A 22,018-nucleotide genomic window follows, 5' to 3' on the forward strand; every position below is an offset into this window, starting at 1 on the left:
GCAGCAAAGTTTAAGGCTTAGCTGCATGGAAGTAGGCACAGGATTTTCTCGTGACCTTCCCTCACAAGGAAGTCAACGTTTTTATCACCCGTTTTAAAAATAATCAACTGCGAATTGTCCCCCTGTTTGTTGCAGGTGTTCTCTGCAGCATGAGTGCACAAACTTCACAGGGGCCAACTTCTGGGCAAGTGCAAGTGAAGGAGTGCAGCAGTGCCCTTCCATGACCATCTTGGAGCCCGAGATTAATATCGACAAAGAGAACCCGGTGTGTTTGACTTGAATACCAAATTAATCACATGCAGCATCCTGCAGAGTCATTACCTGTTCTCAGGGCTGATAAATGTCCGTGCTCCTGTAGCACAGCAGCACGGCTCCATGCAGCTTGGATATGGGTCGTGGGGATGCTGAGCTCTGTTGTATGCTACCAGCTCAGGCCGAGGCTCTCAAAAGCACCTGGAGGTGACCTCCTGCGCCTCGATGCCCTGGAAGCCAGCAGGACCCCAGCTGCTGAGCCTGTAGGTGAACAGGACTTCTGAAGCTGCTACACTAAACATGCTGGAGAGATCTGCAAAATTTCAAAATACAGAAGATCAGCTGCAGACAGCTGAATCAACTCGTTTTCCAGATTTCTATTGTTGCTATATTTAACAGTAGTTTAATTATATTTTCAATGTTTTCATCAAAATATTTTTTGTTTAAAGACAGACCCTCTCGCAATGGCAAAAATCTGTCTGTGCCACCAGCCCTAACATGGGGAAATCGCTCGTAAACATGCGCTGGTTGGGGCAGAGCATGGAGCGAGGCCGGCGAGAGGGGTCCCACAGGACCCTAGCACTGGTCTGGCTCCATTTCTGCCGTGCAGGAGCAGTGGGCTGGGGTCCCCAGGGAGTCACCCCGCTAATGGTGGGGGAAGCCAGCCGAGCACATGGGCTGTGTGTTTTCCTGAGTCACCCTCCTCAAAAGCGTTCCCTTTCTGCAAAACTTCCCGTCCCTTCCCCTCGGAGGCTGACGGCAAAAAGCAGCCCCTGCAGCCGGCTCGGCCCTGGTGTGCCAGCGGAGGATGCTGGCTGGCGACCGGCTCCCCACAGTCCTCCCAGCAGGCTCCTGCCAGCTCCACACCTCCCATCACCAGTACCTGTCACACGCTGGTGCAAGCTGGGAGGTTCTGGCACTCAGAAGCGGGGGTTAATTTTGTTCTGCTCTTCCTCCTCCTCCCTCCCCAGAGCTTTGGGGGGCAGGGGTCGGGGACAGACAGGGCTTGTGCAGGCAGTGTGGGTCCAGGACAGCCTGGGCAGCTGGGGAGGGCTTAGCCTTTGCCTCCTGCTTCCTCTGAGTGCTCTCCCAGGGAAACCCTGGCTGGGCTTTCATGCCAGCTGCAGTTGGAGTTCGTGGTGACAAGAGCTCTCCCTCCTGAAGCAAGGTTTTGCGCACAGATGGCTTTTAGAGTTCAAAGTGCATAAAGTGAAAGAAAACGCCTGTCTTATCTGTGAACTTGTTTTGGAGTCACTTGCCTAGGAAAAACTTGTAAAACATTGACAATTTCTAAATAGAATTTTCTGTGATAATAACCGATTTACTTTTTTGTCTAATATAGGCCCTGATAATACAAATAAATGGGACTATCCCAAACCTGAATGGAACAAATATTTCATGTGACTATGGAAATGATATCCACACGGTAGCCAGAGTTGCTGGAGATTATGTAAACCAATTTATTTATTGTGGTTTACTTCCACGTGAGAAATATCCAGCATTTCCAGATGACCAAGGTATGTAGAGGAAAACAAGCTGGGCTCATTCTAACTGCTTTTGTGGGCATAATTTTTCATAAGCTTTTTTTGTTTTTCCAGTAGTATGTGCAGATAACGCATACAGGAATAAAAAGACCCAAGCTGCTTCTGTTTTATAGGGCATATGACTTTAAAGCGTAGGAGTTCCACCATCTTAATGTGAATCGACAGTATTTCAAGTCTATCAATTTTTGTTTTAAACATCAGAATTTACAAGCCAGTTCATGTACTTATTTTATTTTGATTTATCTGGTTAGAGCTTCTGCTTTAGACATAGCAAGCACAAAAAGAAAAATATTTTAGCCCTGGAGGAATAATGTTGCTACTTATATTGATATTTTCAATTGCTTTTTTTTAAAAAGATGTGCTACTTTTCAGGAGGAGCTCTGGAAGAAGAGCAAGTGCATACCTGAAGTCAGCTTAGAAGCTCTTCATCCCATTTATGCGATCAAAAGCCAGGCCGAGGTGTTCTCGTATCCCCCTGTTTTCAGATGGCACCAGGCAGGGCGCCCATCCCCAGGCTCCACAGAGCTGCGTTCCGGAGGGGACAAGCGCCTGCAGATCTGCTGGAAGTCAGCCGAGCCTTGACGGCCAAGCTGACCAGATCTGATCCTGGCCACTGAGCGGTGGAGATGCCCCATTTTGTAGCTCCTTCTGAAGAGGTCGATGCTTCATTCCAGACTTGAGTGCTTGTTAAATTTTCATCTTTCAAGCCTGGAGTGAATGCTCTATTGAAGATGGCTGACTTCAGTAGGAGAAGAATTAGCCAGTCCTTTTGAAAATCCCACTTTTCATAGGCAAGTTTGTAAAGCTGCATTGTTTTTCTCCGTAGCTATCCAAAGAATGGAGATCATAAACTGTTCTGTATTGTTGGTTATGGCAATGTCCAAATGAATTTCTGGAATCCAGTGCACTGATTTATTGTACATATTCTGAAAGAGGCATTGTCTCTTGTCCCTGGTGCTTATATGGCAGAATTGCAAAGAAAAAAAAAAAGGCAATTCTGGGGGAGGGGGAGTCTGTGTAGTGTATTAAGTCGCCAGAAAAGGGATTTCCACTCTTCTCTGAGAGTTTGTTGTCATGGGGAAAGTGAGTGGGGTTTTAAAACATGATAACTAACATGTTTTAATTACCACATCTTTTTAAAATATCATTTAGCACCAACTGTAAACGAAGATAATAATTAACTGTGCTAATTAACACTTGCACAACACACTGGAATTTTCTGCTGAAAGTCGCAATGTTCTTTTCTGGTGAGGGTGATGTAAAGCGTTGATTTAAGAGGGAAGAGCTGAAAGTCAGAGGGCAAAAGACGAATGGTCCAAGCTCTGAAATGCAGCTTGGAGGAAGCCTTGGAGAAAACAAATCAGATTTAGCCCTTGTTTTCCCAAGGGTCTGTCTTGCCTTCTAAGCGCGAGTGCGAGCAAGGGGCTCTCAATATTCTTTGGCTTGATTCTCTCAGACCACGTGGTTGTCGAAACTGCTCTCCGGGTCAACAGCAAAAACATTATCCGGGCCAATTTCACCATCTACGATTGCAAAAGAACTGGAAACATTTACCCGAAAAGAGCGTAAGTGACCCAGTGTGCAGGCAGCAGGGTGCGGCAGGCAGGGCTGGGGGGCGGGAGGCAGGTGGGGTGGCTGGAAACCGGGGGGTGCATGCATGTGGCCGGAGGGTCCCCCTGCGCAGGCTGATGGGGGGCACAGCATCCCCGCCAGCGGGGTGCGGGGGGCCTGGGCAGGATTTGGCAGGAGCTAGGGGGGTGCGCTGCCAGGGATTTACAAAGGAGGGTCCTTGCGCCGTCTCGAGCCATCTGGACATGTTGGGGTTTTTTTTAAACATGAATAATATTTTTATATGAAGCTTGTTCTGTTAACCCTTACTCAGTGGAGCTGGCCACTCCAGCAATCCCTGGAGGGGGTCTGTGGGGCGGTGAGGGAGGGGCACACTCTCTCTGCTCTCTTGCCCCTTCCAGCCCTGGGTGGGAGCAGTTGCCTACCCCTCACTAGCACGGTGGGCTGGAGGGGGGCTCTGGTGCCACCCACAGAAATTCATCTGCTTTTCAGGAGCACAGCAGTGGAGCCTGACACAGGGATCCCCATGCCCTGTGCAAACCATGGAGGCAGGTGTGAGCGTGCCTGCCTCCCCGGAGAGAGAGAGATAGGTGGGGGGGGGCGGGGGAAGAGCATTTTGGGGGAAAAGAGTGTTTTTCATTAAGGATGAGAGGGTGACTCCTGGTCTGCTGGGGCCTGGGGCCAGGCACTGGCACCGCAGGTGGTGACACCCCAGAGCTGCTCTTGGAGTGGCACAGGGGAGAATGGGCTCTGCCTGCATCCCCCACCAGCTCGCTGGGAGAGGAGGAGAGGAAAACCCAGCAATTGCCACGGGTTTTTCTGGGCACCGTTGAAGACTGAGCACAATGTGAGAAGATTGATTGCACTGCAGAGGTTTGGCTCCCCTGAGCAGCCTGAAAGCTCGTTTTCTCACCACTCCATTTCTCACCTTTGCAATTTCAGCTGCACCAGCTGCCTCTCGACCAGGTGGAAGTGTCACTGGTGCCCCTCCACCTACACCTGCGTCTCCAACCACTCACAGTGTGATGATGCTCTGCAGATGAAGGTAAAGCCTGTCAAACTTTGCTGCTTGGGGCTACCTTCCCATGTCGTGGTGCTGTGGTTGTTGTTTCCCTTCTCCTGGGGTTGGAGGCAGGTGGCTGGGATTTGGCAGCACTGCCCCAGTGCTTGGCGGGCAGCTCCAAGGGTGGCACTGCTTGGCACCGCTGACGTGCTGCCTGGCCTTGGGGAGTCTCTGCAGCCCAAAATGCAGTGATAAGTGTCTCACTTCCAAAGGCTTTGCAGATGGGGAGCTGGAGGGCCACCCTGGAGCACTGCTCTGTGTGCGTCATGTTTGCAGCGTTCCCCAGCAGCACGAGTGAGCTTGAGGCTGAGGCCAAGCTTAGACCATCTTGCCTTGAGGTCTCCAGGCTGAGCCTCACTTTATTTAGTGACCCTGCGGGGTCTTCAGGCACTGGTGCTCAGCAGGTCTCAGCCGCTCCTCCTGGCAAGCTCTGAGTCTCCTCCACCAGTGGCTGGCACTTGCTGGCCAGGGCTGGTCCCAGGCTGGAGGTGGGGCACCCTCCTCTTCTGGTGTCCAGGAGCTTGCAGGGCAGATGAGCTGCAGCTGTGCCATGCCATGCTGCACTGTGCCGTGCTGCGCCCAGAGGCATGCGTGTGTGAGGAGGGTGGCAGCCTGGCTAAAGCATTCGGCTGTCCCGGTGCCCTCAGCAGGTTCTATCCCTTGGCTCTTCACCACCTCTCATGTCTGGAGCAATGCCGCTGCCTCTCCACATCCTGGGACGCCTGGGTTTGAGTAATACAATAAATACAGCAATACTTTACAATTCATTTAGCTTTGGCTAGGCTGTTGCAGTATGTTAATAATTTGCTGGAGCACTGCTGGTGGTGCTTGTCAAAAGGAGAAAATAGCCCCTTTCCAAATTATAGCTTTAATAACCCAGAGGCTCAGTGTGTTCCTGCTTCTGAAATTTAAATTGAAGTTAATTTAAATAAAATTGGCTTTTTAGCAATCAATCTGCCATATTTCCAAGCCAAGCTTTTACACTGTAGATTGAATATCCCTTTAGCACGGGTGCTCTGCTCTCATCTCAGCTCTTCCAGCGTTACCCATGCTTATTGCCGGCAGGAGTCGGTCCCTGTGTCAGACATCCCACCCTCACCCCCTGGGCTGACCCCAGGCTGGCCCTGCCATCTGCTCCCCTCCAGCAGGGAGGAGGTGGGTGGCTGCAAGCGCAGGGGACAGGGATGGAGATGGGGCCACCACACCACAGCTCCATGCGGTCATGTCTGGTGTAAAACCCCAGGAAACGTTTCCCGTCCCTGCTGGGTGGCAGCTGGGCAAGGGCTCCTGGCAGTGTAAGACAGTGCTGGTCAGTCCTCTGGCTTGTGAAGCGTGTCTGGATCGGTTGTGCTTCCCTTGGTGCACACAGGCAGCTCGAACCAGGCGGCGTGAGGAAGCACCCTCCACTTTGTCAACTTCCCAGGATTCAGAAAATATCTGGAGTTTTTCTCTTGCTGTCTGGATGGGTGGAGGGCACGGGAAAGCCATCACCGATGGCTGCTCCTGGTGTGGCACCCACGTGCTGGGTTGCCGCTCAGGGCTGGGGCACTGCCTGCCTGCAGCACTGGGTGATGTCAGGGCTGTGGGGATGGCTGGGGACCGCCACGGATGAGTCCTCAGTCAGTGTTTTTAGTCATGGCTGGTAGGCGTTCTGTTTCTCATTAAATGTAGAGGAAGAGCTTGGGCTGCGAGAGGACTTCTGAAGAAGGTTCTGCATTACTGAATTGACTTTTTCCTTGACAAAGCGCCGTGTAGCTTGTGACTTAGCTGGCAAACACAAAAGTTGCCTGAGATAATTTGTGTCCTTTGGCTCAAGTGTAGCTGCTGCTTGAAAGGCAGGGGAAGAGCAGTTACTCGGCGGAGCAGGGAGCCTTGTGTTATCCTGGCTCAGCCCAGGTGTCCCTCCCAGCCTGCATCTGGGGAGATGCCAGGGAGTGTTTGAGCACCAGGTCGTGCCAAGTCTGGCTGCTCCCTCATTCCCTGTCCCTGACCCCCCCCCCCCCCCCCCCCCCCCCCCAGGGCTGCTGGAGGGGGGACAAGCCATGAAACTGAGGCTGTGGGGGTAAGACCCTGCTACAGTGCCTGTGCTGATGGTGGGAGAGCACCAGGCTTCTCGCATGGAGCCTCCTGGGGCCAGACCCAAGCAATGCCTTGTAAACCCAAACCCGAGGTGGTGCTGCTGACCAGTGATGCCTGCCACGGCGCTGGAGTTGCTGTGGGACCTGGCATGCCAGCCGTTGGGTCTCACGGGTCTGCATGGGATGTCCCAGGGCACAGGAGCAAGCGGTGAGCAAGGTGAGGGTGGCAGTTGTGGCACAGCAAACAGGGAGCAGTCCGAGCCAGGAGTGCAGGGACCACGTACCTGCCATGGTCCCTCTGAGCTGGTAGGGCATCCCTGCCCTGTCTGAGCTTGCTCTTTCCCTGGCGTGCCTGCTGGCACCCAGCACCTGTGCAGCCACGCAACCAAACCCAGCAGAGACATTGTTCTGCTCCTAGGCACCAGTGCCGCTGTGGACGGGGAACACACAGGTGCTGGGGCAGCTGGACCCTGGCAGCCCAGCGTCTGATCTGCCTCCATGGCCACAGGGACCGTGCGGGACAGCATGGCACTTGGGTGCTTGTGTGTCGTCACTGGGAACAGCTGCTCTTCTGCCTGGAGAGAGGAAATTAGGGTTGTGGACACGGGTCTTGAGAAGCCTCGCCTACCTGTTAGGGAGAGCTGCACCCACTCTTCCCACTCTGCTCCCATTGCCTCAAGCAGACAGCAAGTCCTCTGGCAGGGATAACTGTGCTTATCCTTCCTTAACGGTAACCATGCCTGTCCTTGCTTTCTTGCCTCTGATCTCTTACTCCAGAGGTGAAGTTCTGTTGGCTGCTGGGCCTGGTTTGGTCACATTTCCATTTTATCTCTGTCTTCCTTAGCTCTTCCCGCTGATTTCAGCGAGCAACCTGCAGGACGAGGTGCTCTGTAGCTCTGGAAACATGATGTCTCATCCTACACCCTGAGTTTTCAGTAAACAAACAATTGCTGGCATGGCTGCACCTGAAAACTGGTCCACTGGGAAGCCAGCATCATACTGGCTTCATCCGCAGCATTTTAAACATTCAGACCCTTTGCCCTGATGCGGACGTGAATGATACAATCAGCTGGAAATCTCTATTTCTAGCTGCTGATGAACAGCAGGAGAAGGGGCTGCAAGACGACAAGTTAATCAGTCCTCTAAAGTGTATTTATCTAGCAAGCTATGCCAGCTGCTGTGACATGCAAGGACGCACCAGGCCATAGGAGCTTTTGCATGAATTTTCAGTTGTAGCCCTGCTGGTTTTATTTTAACTCTTTTGAGTCACCTAGAAGAGGCTTGGGACTGAAATCTCTCTCCAGTGCTTTGCTTTGTTGTTTTACTTCTCTTATCATGTGCATCTCTGTTATTTAATCCCCTTGTTTAGGCAGCACCAACTGTGCTTGGTTAAGATGAGTGTCCTGATAACAATGAAGCGTGTTTTCCACAGTCAAACAGACACTTCCAGATAGTTCCCTGACCACTAGCTAGGTCTGGGGAAGGCAAGAAATAAACCTTATGCTCACTGCATGTACAGCACCAAGGATGTGTCCTGCCAGGCGTCTCAGCTCTAGGAGGGCAGGCTCTACCTCTCATCAGCGCAGCAGCAGCATTGTCATCAGTGGAGTCACAGTGGGGTAACCCTTAATGCAAGTGAGAAGGAAATCTTGCCTGCTGCAAATTATTCTGCATAATGGACCAAATATTTTGTTGTCTTTTACCCCAATGGCTCCACTGTCAAAGGCATTAATCTGGATGTACCCTGGGGCAACGGAGAATCTGGCTTCATTTTTGCTGTAGTTTTGCAGTGTGATTTACATCTCATGAGAGAACAGGATGGGCTTGTCATACAGACTTGAATTCTGAGTCAGCTCCAGTATCTGAGCCATCAATTTAAAGTGAGGACAAAAGCAGAGGGACAGATGACCTTTTAAGATCATTTTTCAGCTTTATTTAGGCCTCTCATTTCAGCTGTCCTACTGCTGCAGTCCCCTTGCTGAAGCCCCCGTAGCTCATTATACCCTCTCCTCTGCGTGCAGACGCATGCACACACAAACCCCTGCACACTTCTGAAATGGCATTGAGCAGGAGGGAGACCGCTGGAAAGCGAAATCTCTGCAGGGGCTTGCAGAAATGCACGTTGAGATGTATGAGACATCAGCTTCCAGCTGGCAGGAGGGGGGACACACGGGCAGATTTGCTGTTGTAGGCTGCAGTGCCTCTTTTCAGTGTCACTACAGCCCCGTCTTCTAAGGTTTAAGTGCATGTAGTGAGGAAGCTGCCCAGAGTGGCAGCTGAGGAGTGTGTATGCATTTGCTTTTTACCTGTGAGTAATCCAGTGCAGGAAGATGAAAGTGCAGGCTTGGCAGCCCCACTGCCCAGGGGCCAGGAGCTGCCGATGTCCCCAAGCTGGCGGTGAAGCCTGGCAGCACAGCGAGAGGGGAATTGCTGCTGTTCCTGCTGTGCTCCTGCCTGTGCCTGGCCATGGCTGCCAGCCCCACTGCTGCCCGCAAGCCCTCCTGGAGACCTGGCCACCACCGTGCTGTGGCAATCTGGCAGCTAGAGGAGGGGTGGATTTTAAGGCAGTGCCACGCTGGGCTGGACTTGAAGCCTTCCTCACAGGGAGGAAAGTTGCACGTGGCATTACCACTCTGCATCATGGTGCCATTTTGATATTTCACTTTCTGGGGTTACAGTGTGATCTGACTTTACAGATGTAGTGAAATTAATCTTAGCAAGGGCCCTGATGTGTCACCTTGCCTCATTGTTGAGGATGCTCAGTGTGCACCCAGCTAATCTCTCTTTTTTTTTTTCTTTTTTTTTTTTTTCTTGTTTTGTACCTAACAGAGGAAAATTGACTGTCCACGAATTGTACCTGCCTCTTTGGACCCAATGCCCACGGGAGTATCTCGGGACATCACGATCTCAGTGGCTAATGCGACTTTCTCTAAGGTAAATGAGTTCCTAGAGAGACTGGGAAGGCTCAGATGAGCCTAGGGCCGAGCGTCCTGTGTTGGCTAAGCCACTACTTGGAGTACAGCATGGAAATATGTTTTAACTTAACTTCTGGTTGTCACTGCAGAGCTGTTTTTTTGGTGAAAAAAACTTCTGTGAAATTTTATGGAATGAAAATTGTCATAGGGCAAAAACCAGGAGTGGACATCAAATGGTGCTTTTGGAGATGCGTTGCACGCCAGCAGGAACCAGAGGAATTTGGGGCAGAGAGGCTGGGCACTGGGAAAGTATTGTATTTGTAGTGTACTGGTATTTGTAGAAAGCTGCCCTGTGTCACTTTGGGTCAAGACCTCAGCAGTGCCTGTGGGGCCTGGCTGGCCGTGCCCCTGCCAAGAATACCTGCGCGCTGGCAGCTCCTCTTTTTGCAGGGAAAGGAGAAGGCTGGGAATGCTGTGGAGCTGCCCGGCTTGCTGCACGGGGGGTGCTGCCGGGGTGTCACGCAGGTACCACTTCCACCGGACCTCCTGCCCTTTTGCACGGGGCAGAAGGGAGCTCTCCCCGCCTGGCTGGGGCTGCCACTTCCCGCACCAGCCTGGCTGCTGTGAAGGGGGATGTGCCCTCTGCAATCAGCAAAACAGGACGAGAAACCCTTCTTCCTCTGTGGATGCTGGAGGTGGCTGAAGAGGAAGCAATACCGTGTGTAACCCAATAGGAAATGAAGTCAGCAGGAAAGGGGCCAAGGCACTGTGCTTGCGGGGGCTCCGGCAGTCCGGCTTCCTCCCGCTGCCACCCGCAAGCTGTCCCAGGGCACCAGGCAGGGTTCCTTCCCCTGCTGCCAGAGCTCGGGGCATCAGAGCCGCTGCGTGCCCCGACACCTTCGCTGCTGCGGGGCACTGCCCGGGCATGGGGCGAGGGTTGAGGGGCATGGGCCAGCCCACAGAACAGAAGCTGCCTGGGTGCAGGTGATGCACTGGAGGAAATTCCAGTTTTCCCCTCACAGCCACGTGTGTGTTCACTGAGCCAGCAGCTGCCTGCCAGGAGTCTGGTGCTTTCTTTCATGTCTTTTATCAGATCTGTCAGTTTTCAAAGGATAGTTAGACCTCAGTAGTGGTGGAGCATCAACCTGCTTGGAGATAGGAGTTTTTCCTGCAGGATGGGGGCACAGCAGTAACTCGGGGCAGGATATCATGCTTCTGTTATCAGGAAAGCAGCTCAGAAGACCTGCCTTTGAACGTACTCCTGGCTGGGTCCTCATTTGAGTTAGATTTGCTCTCTGCAGTTGTTGGGAGGAGGAGAAAGGTGGCTTTGAGCTCGGTTCATGGACTGGTTTGGTCTGATTTGGGTGAGGCAGCTTCGGACCACATTTGCTCTTGGTCTGCATTGCAGCATGAGCTGCAAAACGCCCCCGGTCCCGAGGAAGCCAGGTACCCTGCTGGTAGGGGCTACAAGAGCATAGCCGAGCCAGGCACATCTCCTGGTCTGTGCGTGCCGTGGGTCAGGCACGTCTCCTGGTCTGTGCATGCACCATGTTCCCGACTGCAGGTGGCTGCCCCATGCCTGGTCGTCACACTTCACAGCAGCATGTTGGGCGAGACAGGGACAGGGCTTGGCTCCACATGCGATGCTCAGCCCGCAGCAGTTTTATGTGTAGGTGTGTGGCAGAGCAGGGTTAATGAGGCACAGACCACAGTCCCATTTACAGTGTTGAGTTCTGATCTCCTGTTTGGCTTGAATGCAGTCAGGTGCTGATGGCAGAAAGAAGGTGAGACACTGGTGCCTGCCATATCAGCTGACTGAGCTAGAGAACTGCAGAAACGGTTGTTGCAGCCATCCTACGCTTGTCTTCCCTCTCCCAGGAGACAGCTCTGGAGTGCCATTTTGGGACAGACAGGACGTTTGAAGCCCGGTGGGTGAACTCCTCCGCTGTGGAGTGCGTACACGTGCTGGTGAGTCAGGGGGTAAGGCTGCCAGCCCCTGCTCCCCCTGCAGCATGGTGCAGGTCCGAGGGTGAGAGGGTCTTGCTCCCAACCTCCCACCCAGCAGCTGGGATGCTGCCCCCTCTCCTGCCTGCCTCCCACTTCCAGCTGAAAAAAGTGCAAACTGAGTTCTCCCCTCCAGCAAGAAGCTTTTTGCCTGTGCTGGTAGGGCGTTCACGAGTTGCTCATACTGCGGTGTCTGCTCCGTGGGTGTCTGCAGTGGCTCCAGCCCCTGCTCCACTGGGGTCCGCTGGAGTGTGGGAAGGAGCTGCTTGTTTACCTTTCTAAATGGGAAGAGTTCAGTTCAGGCAAAAAATTTGGCCACCTTTCAGTGTTGCTATTTCTGTAGCTTTTATGCTGAACTAGGAACTGGCCTGAGAAAGTGCTCAGGCGCTCGCTGAAGAGCGGTGGGGGCAAACTGCACCTCTGAAATGCAGCAAACGTTTGGGTTTCCACCGATGGGAATACTGTGAGTAGAAGCTGGAGAGGAGCACTTTCCCATCACGTCACCTGCAAAACTGTATTGTAGCCCGGCACTGAAAATGTGCAGACTGGCCAGTCTGTTAGTTTTCCTGTCCACTTCCTCTAAAAATAGCAGCAAGCCAGGGTTCTGCTCTTGCTGCGGTGTGCGCCATGCCCCAGTGCCCTTCGTCGGGACCTCAGCAAAATAATTAAAACAAAAAATGAGCCTTCCCTCTCTTCTCTCTGCTAAAGATGAGACCCTCCTGTACTGAGAAGCAGTGGTCAGAGAAGTCTCACGAGGAATGTTAATCCATGTAAGTGTGTGTATGGAACCTTGTATTTTACTACATTTCCTAAGCTTTTGTTTATTTGTTTTTTGTGTGCAGCTCCACACATCAGAAAAAAGCCATCTCTTCCCAGTGAACCTTCAGCTGAAGGACAGACCAGACAGATTTATCGACAGCCCAGAGATGATGACAGGTCTGAGTTGAAAATATTTTTATTCTGCTCTCATCTGGTCAGCTTGAATGACTCTCAAATGCTGGCAAAGTTTATGGGTTCAGGAGAGACACCATGGCTCAGGCGGGCACAGCTTGGTTCCTTCCCTCGGGCACACGCAAAAACCGTGTTTCCACGGAGTGGCAGCCGTGTGAACATGTGCCCAGGGACCAGGCGGGTGCCTGCAAACATCCATCCCCTTAGACTCAGGGAAAGGCAAGCTCTGTCCTTGAGCACAGGCAGCGGCTGAGGTCTTGCCTGCCCCGGGACGGGGCATGGCAGTGCTCTGGCTCACTGCAGAGATGTGGGGCATTCCTCGGGTGGGGGTGGGTGGGTGGGGGGAGATAAGGGATGGGGGTGGGCTCTGCCCTGCCCTCTTACAGGAGTGTGGCATCAAGGTTCAGCATGCTGTAAACATTGAGTCCTTTCTTTTTTTCTTTCTCCTGTGCTGAGAAGGAATAAAATGTGTAAACACATTTCACCCTTGGCCTGCTCTCTGTCTCTGGGAAGAATGCTCGGATTCCCAAAAAAAGCCCTTGCTACATCAGCAGACTAAGGCAGGCAGGCAAAGAGTCAGATTAGGAGTGCACTCAGACAAGGCATTTAGATAGGACAAGCCCAAGCAGTCAGCCAAGAGAGCCGGTGTTTGCACAGCAGCCGCCTCTCCCTGCCTGGCCGGAGCTCCATGGTTGCACCCGGCCATGTGCCCTCGCAGGGGTCAGCAGGTCTGGGCTCTCCTCCCTCTCGGTAGTGTCAGCAGTTGTAGTAGAAGGAATGGAAGGAACTGATTCACCCTAGATACAAATGAGAACTGGATGCCTGAAGTGATATTTTTCTTTGGAGGCAGAGAAACATTAACACTATCAGACCCAGGATAAAAAGGTTTCCCCACAGTAAATCCCAGTGTATAAAGGAGGCTTATCTTGCAAAGCATTCCATATTGGTGAAATAACCTTTGAAACACCAGCACGGGTAGGCATGAGGCATGACTCCCTTGCAGAAAGAAGAGAGCATCGATATTTGTGAGATACAGAGGTGACCCGGAGGAGAGGGGTGGGAGGTCTGAGCTCAGACTATTTTGATGTGCAAGAGAAGGCTCTTAGTTCTCAGCGTGGGTGGTGCTGGGAGCAGGAATGACAGCGGAAAGACCGTGGTGGAATGCCCCCTCCTCCTGCGTGGAGGATCTCGCTTACACAGACTGTGTGCGTCGATCTGAATTTGCCAGAATATTTGGAGTTCCCGCGGGACCCTTAGACTGCTCTGGCTCCTCCTCGCCTTGATCAGATCGGTGCAAGTTAAATTGGAGAGGCTGACTTGCAAGCAGAGAGAGAGATCTGCCTGGCCAATTATAAATCTGTGCATCTTTTATACTGTCTTTAATGGAATTGCTGTTATTAGTGTTCATTATTTCCATGTTTATTAGCTTTTATTGTAAACTGCATTTTGGTAGTCTGCTGAAAAAAATCCCAGCTCTTTGCTGTTGAGTGGAAAACCAACCAGTGTAACTCACTGGGTGGACTCAACACGAGGTAAAGTAAGCTCATTTTTTGGTGGATAATGGGGGACTGCCCCCCCACACCCCCCCCACCCCATGCTGATGATGTTTCCTTAGCACAGGCACAGGCAGACTGCTGAAGGCTGGGGGATTCATTAGTTGCTTATGAAGCACCATGAGATCGTTCCATGAACAGAAGTGCAAAATGTGACTGTTTCTTTGTTTTATGTTCTCCTGCAGTCTCCTCTGGGGAAAAGGGTGTGAAAGCAATGTTTCCTGAGTGTTTCTGGCTGTTTATCTCAGCGGATACCCACACTCTAGCAGCAGGAGTCTTTAGGCTGGAGAGGAAATGTAACCTAGGGCACCAGCTAATGAAGAGGTGAAAGCGGTGTAGGAGAAAGATGTGGAAGCTGAGCTGAGCAGATCTGAAGGGAAAAGTCAACGAAAGGGGCCTGTGGTCACCCGGGGGAAGGAAAGGAACTGTAAACACTGTACAAAGCACTGTAACCATCCGATTTTTGTCAGTGTGTGGAGGCAATGTGATTGCTTTGCTAACAGGATGGAGCCAGCTTTGCCAAGCAGCTTCCCGTGTGGATGCTGAGAGTTGGAAACATGTAGCATAAATCGACAAAAGGTTCCGAGTTTGAGTGTTGTTTGTGTTTAGAGGGGAAGAAAAAGGAAAAGAAAGTGCTAAATTACATTGCAGTGAGAACAAGCACCTAGTCCTTCTGGGAAATCTTTGGGATGGCAGCCAAGCGCTCCCTTATTTTGCTGTATGTGCAAGATGCTCTGCTCATCCACTGGATTTCAGATGTTACTTGGATTAATATAACCGGGGAGGGGGTGGTGGGGGGTGGTGGGGGCTGTTTACCTCACGCTAAGCAAAGCTGTGAAAGTCTCAGGCCCAGGAGCTCACATTTTCTGTTGTCTCTGGTGGTTTAGTGGAGGTGTACAACTGTGCGACTGGGAGTGCTGACTGTTCTCAGTGCCTGGGGAGGGAGGACCTGGGGCACCGCTGCATCTGGAGTGAGAGCAGCTCCAGCTGCAGGCTGCACAGTGAGCCCCCACAGGTCTCGGATGTCTGCCCAGCACCAGAGATTAAGAAGGTAAGACCCAAATGCAACGTGGAGGGCACGCATGGTGTGGCAGGGAGCAGAGGGCCAAAAGCCGCTGCCTTCTCCCCAGCTGGGGGCAAAGGAGGAACCATGCTTTGCCCCTGGCATAGGACAGGGTCAAGACCAGCACTGAATTATTCACTGGGTTTCTGTGGTGTTGAGTCACCTGATGCCAAGGACATTTTGCTGGTGACAAGATTCAGTCTTCATCATGTTAGTTGGAAAAACAACAGCAGCACGATCAAAATGTCCCAGAGTTCCTGGGATTGGTAAAAGCGAGAAAGATTTGCAGGGTCGGCTGAAGGATTCTTATCAGGAATAGCGTTTAATGGAGCATAGCTGAAATGTGAAAGTGAGCCCTATCTCCAGGCACATGTGCTCTGCAGTTCTGCTGAGATTAATTGTGGCAGAGGGACCTTTTGGCATTTACGCATTTTGAAATGAGATTTATTTAAATTGTAGTTGAATGAATGTTTGTTGGGGGTATTTGGATCTGGGGTTCTGTCTAGAGGTGTGCGTCCCTGACAAGTAGCAAAGAAAGTATATAGAACAAACCTTAAAATGAGCTCCCTAGGAAAGGAGAAGCTAGAGAGGCAAAACAGCTGATGTCAACATCAAAACCAGCAAGGATGTGGGATTTCTGTACTTAGGGAGGCATGTAGCGATAGCTGCTTGAAATTTGGGTGCTGTAACTGCATGAAGGGACTGCAGGATCCCCATCGCCTGCCTCTTCCCTCTCGTCACTGTGGCAGAGGGGAGCTCCCCCCGAGCCTGTCCTTCCCCAGCACACGTCAAGTGTTATCAGCACCTCGCCAGAAAATAATGGAAGGAAACTACAGTTCAGGTTGCAGAGCGTCACAGGGCTCTGTCGCTATTTCCTTCGCAAATAGTAGCTGGTAAATCCAAATCCTCTGGAGTCATGCAAGCAGACAAGCCTGCACAGAGCCCTCCGGCGGGGGAGGGGCAACAGCAGGTGAAAGTGGGTGCTGGGTCCTGGCCAGCCCTGGCCAGCTGGTGCCAGCAGGCACATTGTGCTGGCTTTGCGTGCCATTGCCTCGGCAAAGGGCAGAGAGCCGTTTCTGAATTGGAGGAGTTTTCTCACCAGGTGAATGATGCAGTTGCCCTGTCTGGGGAAGCCCCTCGCGTGGTGGAATGGCATCACGCCCAGCACCTCGTCCCCTTACAGTGGTGGGGTCAGCAGCTGCCAGGTGAAGAACCAGTGGCATGGGAGATGGGTGGGGAGCAGCCTTGTCCCACGGGGCTGGACTCATCCTGCGCGTGTCTTGGCCACGCTCCACGCATCAGGACACTTCCTGTCTCGTTTTTGTCATGAAGGGTCCTGCTGTGTTCAGGACAGCTTGAAAATGTGGTGGCAGGACTCTCTCCTCCCAGTACACTAGCATCCCTCCTCTGGGCTTGTCCCTACCCCAATGCCATTCAAATCTGTGGTGCGGAAGGAGTGATGGTTCACCCCAGATGTGTTTTCAGCTGGAGTAATCTGTGACCAAACCCAGCACAGAAGTGTGATGTCTTCTTGTTTGCGAAGCTGCAGCAAGGGGAGCGTGGTGGCGGGCACGCTGTGGGGGGAGCAGGAGCACGAGGAGCAATTCTTTTTTCTTCATGGGGGGCCAAGCGGGACATAGACGCAGGCTCAGGGATGGAAGGCAAGAAGCTTCCTGGTGGTCGCCCTCCAACCTTTCCCTCGGTGCCACAGATTGAGCCTCTGCGTGGACCACTGGAGGGGGGCACCCTGCTGACCATCCGTGGGAGGAACCTGGGCCGCCGCTTCAGCGATGTCCTCGATGCCGTCAGGATAGGCAGTGTGCAGTGCGCCCCGCTGCCCAACAGATATGTCGTCTCTGAGGCGTGAGTGTCGGAGGAGCCGGGCAGGGGAAGTCTCTGTCCCCATCCTGTCCCTCCCTGTCCCCATCACTTGCCCCGTTCCTGCCTGCCAGCTTCAGGCTGCCTGGCACCGCACCCAGGTGGGACACGGGTGCCCTCAGCCATGCACGGGGCAGCGGGTGCCCGCGCACAGCAGGTGCCAGGCAGGGCACAGAGGAAGAGGAGGAGGAGGAGGCCATGGTCTCTGCCCCTCTGCTCTGGTGGAGCAGCCCCTCCACCCCCAGCTCCTGCTGCCAACCTCCTCTTTCCCATCCGCAGGATTGTGTGCCAGACTGGAGAGGCGCAGGAGGCATTTTCAGATGTGGTGACGGTTAACGTGAGCCGGGAAGGGAAGTCCAGGGAGCGGTACGCCTACGTGGTGAGTAGCTGCTTGCTGGGCGTTCCATTGGTGACGCCTGCAGTCCCTGCACTCCCAGCTGCCTTAGAAAGACGATGTATGACCGAGCGGGTTGGGGTCCTTGAGGAGCAGCTGATGTGTCTCCTCACCTGTGGTTTCCTGAGTGAGGGCTGGCAAACCCGGGTTTGAGCATAAGGGGCAGGATGCCAGCCAGGTTCTCGTCGGGCACAGCCTTGCTCCCGTCTCAGCTCCTGCAGTGGTTCATCACTCGTCCTGGCTGTATCGCTGCCTCTCCTGCTATAAAAAGGAGCTAGTTTTTCTTCCTCCTCTGTTGCTAACGTGCCATTAGAACCTGTGAGATTTTTTTGAGGCTTGCAATGTCTCTTTGTGCTAAGTAAGTTACATACCACACACTCACATTATTTAGAATGGGTATTTTCTGCTGCAGATAGTCTCATTTTTTGCATGAGAATAATGTGTAGGGATTAGACTTGAGCTAACCCTGTGTCATTATACAAAGAAAAGCCCTTTATAGCTTTGTACTGTACCATCTCATAAAGATAACTTTCATCTCTGTAAACCTGAAACGAACCCATGCATTTCTTCTCTTTCCTACAAGCACCCTTGTCTCTGGCTAGACGCTATTCACAGGCAGCCCCATGTGTCCAGGGCAAGCACAACAGGCTGGGTGCCAAGGGTATGCTGTTTACTCCGAGCCTTTGTGCTTCTGCTGTTGCTTTAGCTGGAGAATAGACTGTGCTGCAGTCTAGTGGCTTGAAAGACTTGAGCCCTCGGAAACAATATTTGATTCCTGGTAGCCATTGTGAGGAATTTAGGGCAGGATCGTGGGGTGCAGTCCACCACCCCATCCCCACTCGCATGTTAGGCATTTAGTTCAGGGAGGTTTACACAGGGTGCAGCCAGCACGGGCTTGGCACATCCCGGCGCCCTGTAACAGAGCCAGGTCTGGCAGCGCACATGGAGGGCAATGGTGCGGCGAGGGCTGCCAGGCTTGGCTCAGCGGTAGTTCCCAGGAGGATGCTTGCTGTGGGACCCATCTCCATTGTTTCCAGGCACCCATGTGCACACCCAAAACATCTTAGAGATCCAGCAGTCCAGAGTGGGGCAGGGTACCGCAGGGGTACGACCCAGTAACAGGCGCTGGGTTTGGGATTTCTGGCAAGTTGCCATCAGGATGTGTACGCTGGCTCACTGCTGGGCTGGTGGTCTGGTTGGCATTGACAAGGGCCCGAAGAGTGGGAAAGGGCTGGGTGGCTTCTTTGTTGGCCTTCAGCGTGCAAGGAAAAGCCCTGTCAGGAAACACCTGTAAAAGCACCAGTGCTAAACAAAGCCAGAGGAGCAAAAGCCAGTTGCTGAGCTCAGATTGGGTCCATGACAGCTCTGTGCTGGCAGCTCCTGGGCAGGCTTAGGGAGAAGGCTATCCTCCCAGGAGGCAGAGAGGAGCTGTTTTCCACTCAAGCGATGCGGCAGAAAGCTGTCTTGTGGCTGTTTATCTCAGCCAGGCTTGGGGAAGAGATGAGAGAGTGCTCTGCTTTGTGCATACGTGTGTCAGGGAGTGAAGGTGCAAGATGTGTAGCTGGTGGTGTGTTCCACACTGACAGTGGCTTCTGCACCATTTGCAAACTAAGCAATGGTCTTTAGTTTTCTTGATTCTCTCACAGATGATGGCATGAAGATGGAGTAGAGTACACCATGCAAGGCTGGTCTCGGTGCGACCTGTGCTTGAGCACTGATGATAGCAGTTTACCTGAAAAACTTTAAAAGCCCTTTAGATCCGCCCTTCCAAAGAAGGTCCTTTGTAAAATCCCAAATACTGTTTGTATGCTACATCTTTCAAAGTCCCTGTTAGGCGTACCTAGAAGAGACAGGATTCAGCTGTAATTTTGCTGAGGTGGAGGGAGAAACGTGATCGAGAGGCTTTTCCAGGACATTATAGCAGGCTACAGATGAGCTGAATTTGCAAAAGTTGCAGTGGAGGCAATTGGTGCTGGCATTGCACCGAGAGCAGCAGCCACTGGCTCTTGCTGAGGGGAAGAGCTGGAGGGCTTTGGGGAACGTGAATAATCCTCTCTGCTGTTGTAACTGCACATTTCGATGCATATGTTAGGGGCCAAGGGCAGGAGACAGCTGCCTGCAGACACTCAGAGAAATACAAATCAACAAAATTAATCCTGTGGAAATGGGTAATGATCAGAAACAACAGAGGAAATGGCTGTAGAGGAGTAAAGTAGTTCTGGGTGTAGGACCAGGGCAAGGATAGGCATTGATAAGCATGTTTGTGTGGCTGGGATGGAGTGGGAAGGACGCTGGCACCAGGCAGTACAAAGCAGCTTAGCCCGTGTTCCTCAGCCTGCCCTGGTGGGGTTTGGCACTGCAGCTGCGGCGAAGGACGGGCTGCAGCAGCAAGCAGGCTTCAGCCACACTCCACAGCCCAGCAGGTCTCGTGCCTCCAGGGTTTGTGGGGTTTGATATGGGGAATTACCAAGTGCCTTACGAAAGCATCTTGAAATAATTATTTGCTCTGCCCTTGGTGTCCTGTTCAAACCAGAGCAGGGAAGTTGCCCAACAGACTCTCCTGGGGCACTCTGTGTAGCAGACATGAGGGTTCAGCGCTGCATTAGTTATCAAAGCCTCAAGCTCATGAATCTCAGGAAGATTTCCAGGGCCTGCAAATGCAGATAACATACATGCTGATTTCTGCTGAAAATGGCGAGGGGCAAGGTAACTTCTCCCTTGGATCCTGTCACCTCAAGAGTTTCAGATTTGAAGCTTCCTTTAAAGAGTTTGATATTCATTTATCTAGACCCAGGTGGCTCTTTTCACAGATCTCAAGGCCATCATCCAGCAGAGCTTTAGCATTATCTTCACATTCAGGAGGATGGGTCTGGAATGGCAGGGATGGTGGGAGCTGGAATGAATGAGAAATTTCCTGTTGTTGACCAACCCTGAGCTGTTGCTAGCTCTGGACCCTCCCTTGGGTATGAAGGGACTGGTGGGACCCTGGATTCCCATTTGGACTCATGTCTCATCTACTGTATATAGAGATTGCAGAGTCACAGAGGTTTTATATGAACTTACTCCTCAGTGGTTGTACCTCTCCCCTTGTTCTGAAACCTTGCCAGTGAAAGCTTTTGCTATGCTGCTGTTTCAGAGCCTCACAATACCAGATATTTAAATTTACTGAGGCAATTTCCATGTGCAACGTGGAGTATCCAACTGTGGAATTACCAGGCTAGAAAACAGATTTCCCCTTTGTTTTTAGCTTCCTGTGGTGCAATCCATAGCTCCTGTGAATGGCCCAAAGGCAGGAGGAACCAGAGTGACCATCAGAGGCAGCAGGCTGGACGTTGGCTCTGAGCTCCGTGTCCTCGTCAATACCTCCAAGCAGTGCACTGACCTCAGGTGGGACTGAGTTTGGGGGCTGGCGCTGAACTAGGGACAAGAGCCAAAGCATTAGGCAGGGGATACTGTCCCCTAGGAGATCAGGAAGAGCTGGGGTTTTGGTGGGGGGCACCAGCACACGCTGCCGCTATGCCTGGGAGCCTGCATAGCATCCCCATCCGCCTGTTTGGCTGCTGCCTGCCCTTCCCAGCACCCCATCAGCCCAGTGCCGCCGGAGCGGCGAGGCAGAGCTGTGGCGTGGGTGTCTGACACAGGGTGGGGGGAGGTTCTTTGGCAAAGTGACTCTGCTGGTGTTGCCATGACATGGTGGCAGCAACCAGCAGCAGACCAAGTGCTTCTCACGCACCGTGCGCAGCACGCAGCCGGGCCCTTTGGGTGGTCTGGGACCAGGACCAAAACACTGGGAGCGAAGCAGACGTGGGCTCTGTTCCCATATCTGCTGGAGGCAGAAGGCACCTGCATGCCTAGGGTCCCGCTCCCACAACAGCTTGCTGGTCAGAAGAATCCCCTCCTCCTGTATGTTCCTGTCTGACCAGTGGGAAGAAGTAGGAGCCTGCCCTTTCCCTTCGGCTGTATGGGAGATCAGTCTGGCAGGCTGGGGTGGTATGTGCTGAGAAGTGCTCGTTAGTAGGCCATGCAGTTAATAGGCAACGGGCATGTGACTGGAAGCTCCTTGCCTGTGTCTGCCATCTGCCTCGCTTCTGAGGTGGTGCTCAGGGCCACGCTGCGTGGCTCTGGCTGCTTTGTCTGCCACGGCTTTCTGCAGCTTACTCTGCCTTTCCCGGCGCAGTCGCAACGACAGCACCATCACCTGCACCATGCCGTCTGCGGAGCTCACCATGGCCGTGCGAATCTGCGTCCAGTTTGAGAACAAGTCTTGTGCCAGCTACAACATCACGTTCAAGTATGAGAAGAACCCGATTATATCAGACATCAACCCCAAGAAGAGCCAGATCAGGTGAGTTCTCTCCCCCAGCAGAGACAGCTAAGTCCACCAGGTTTTGTCCTTCCTTTTGTGGCCTTTGTTGAGATCAGCCTCTTAATTTTTGCTGAATGCAGAAGTGAACAGTGCTCTCCCATCAAAGTGCAGGGCTAATAAGAGTACTCTGGTGTAGCCTGCTGCAGGCAAGGCGAGCTCACCCTGTCTGTGCTTGAAGCCACCTAGATGCAGAAGGTCCTGTGCACACCCCGTCAGGAGCCCCAGGCGTCAGTGAAGCACAGCCAGGAGGCAGGGTACAGTTTCATGGCCCCGTGCCAGGCTGTTGTAGCATCCTGACTTCCATTTCGGAGCTGGCACATGTCTGCATCTGCCTGCAAAAGGGAGGGTCAGCTCCAGGTTGGTGTGAGAGGGTCCTGCAAGGACAAAG

The 22,018-nt window shown here is 52.7% G+C and overlaps 1 protein-coding gene across 1 annotated transcript in view; it reads left to right on the forward strand.

Annotated features, from left to right (window-relative positions):
• Positions 1–22,018, forward strand: part of PLXND1 (plexin D1) — an 83,838-nt gene that overhangs the window by 26,105 nt on the left and 35,715 nt on the right. Inside the window, exons 5-16 of the mRNA XM_056334774.1 lie at positions 136–265; positions 1,595–1,769; positions 3,253–3,361; positions 4,308–4,410; positions 9,336–9,440; positions 11,300–11,389; positions 12,268–12,361; positions 14,817–14,980; positions 16,704–16,855; positions 17,150–17,249; positions 20,512–20,651; positions 21,442–21,609. Coding sequence (XP_056190749.1) covers positions 136–265; positions 1,595–1,769; positions 3,253–3,361; positions 4,308–4,410; positions 9,336–9,440; positions 11,300–11,389; positions 12,268–12,361; positions 14,817–14,980; positions 16,704–16,855; positions 17,150–17,249; positions 20,512–20,651; positions 21,442–21,609 — 1,530 coding nt within the window. The remainder of the gene's footprint in view (positions 1–135; positions 266–1,594; positions 1,770–3,252; positions 3,362–4,307; positions 4,411–9,335; positions 9,441–11,299; positions 11,390–12,267; positions 12,362–14,816; positions 14,981–16,703; positions 16,856–17,149; positions 17,250–20,511; positions 20,652–21,441; positions 21,610–22,018) is intronic.

The sequence above is a fragment of the Falco biarmicus genome, chromosome 4, assembly GCF_023638135.1.
Source record: "Falco biarmicus isolate bFalBia1 chromosome 4, bFalBia1.pri, whole genome shotgun sequence".
Lineage (NCBI taxonomy): Eukaryota > Metazoa > Chordata > Aves > Falconiformes > Falconidae > Falco > Falco biarmicus.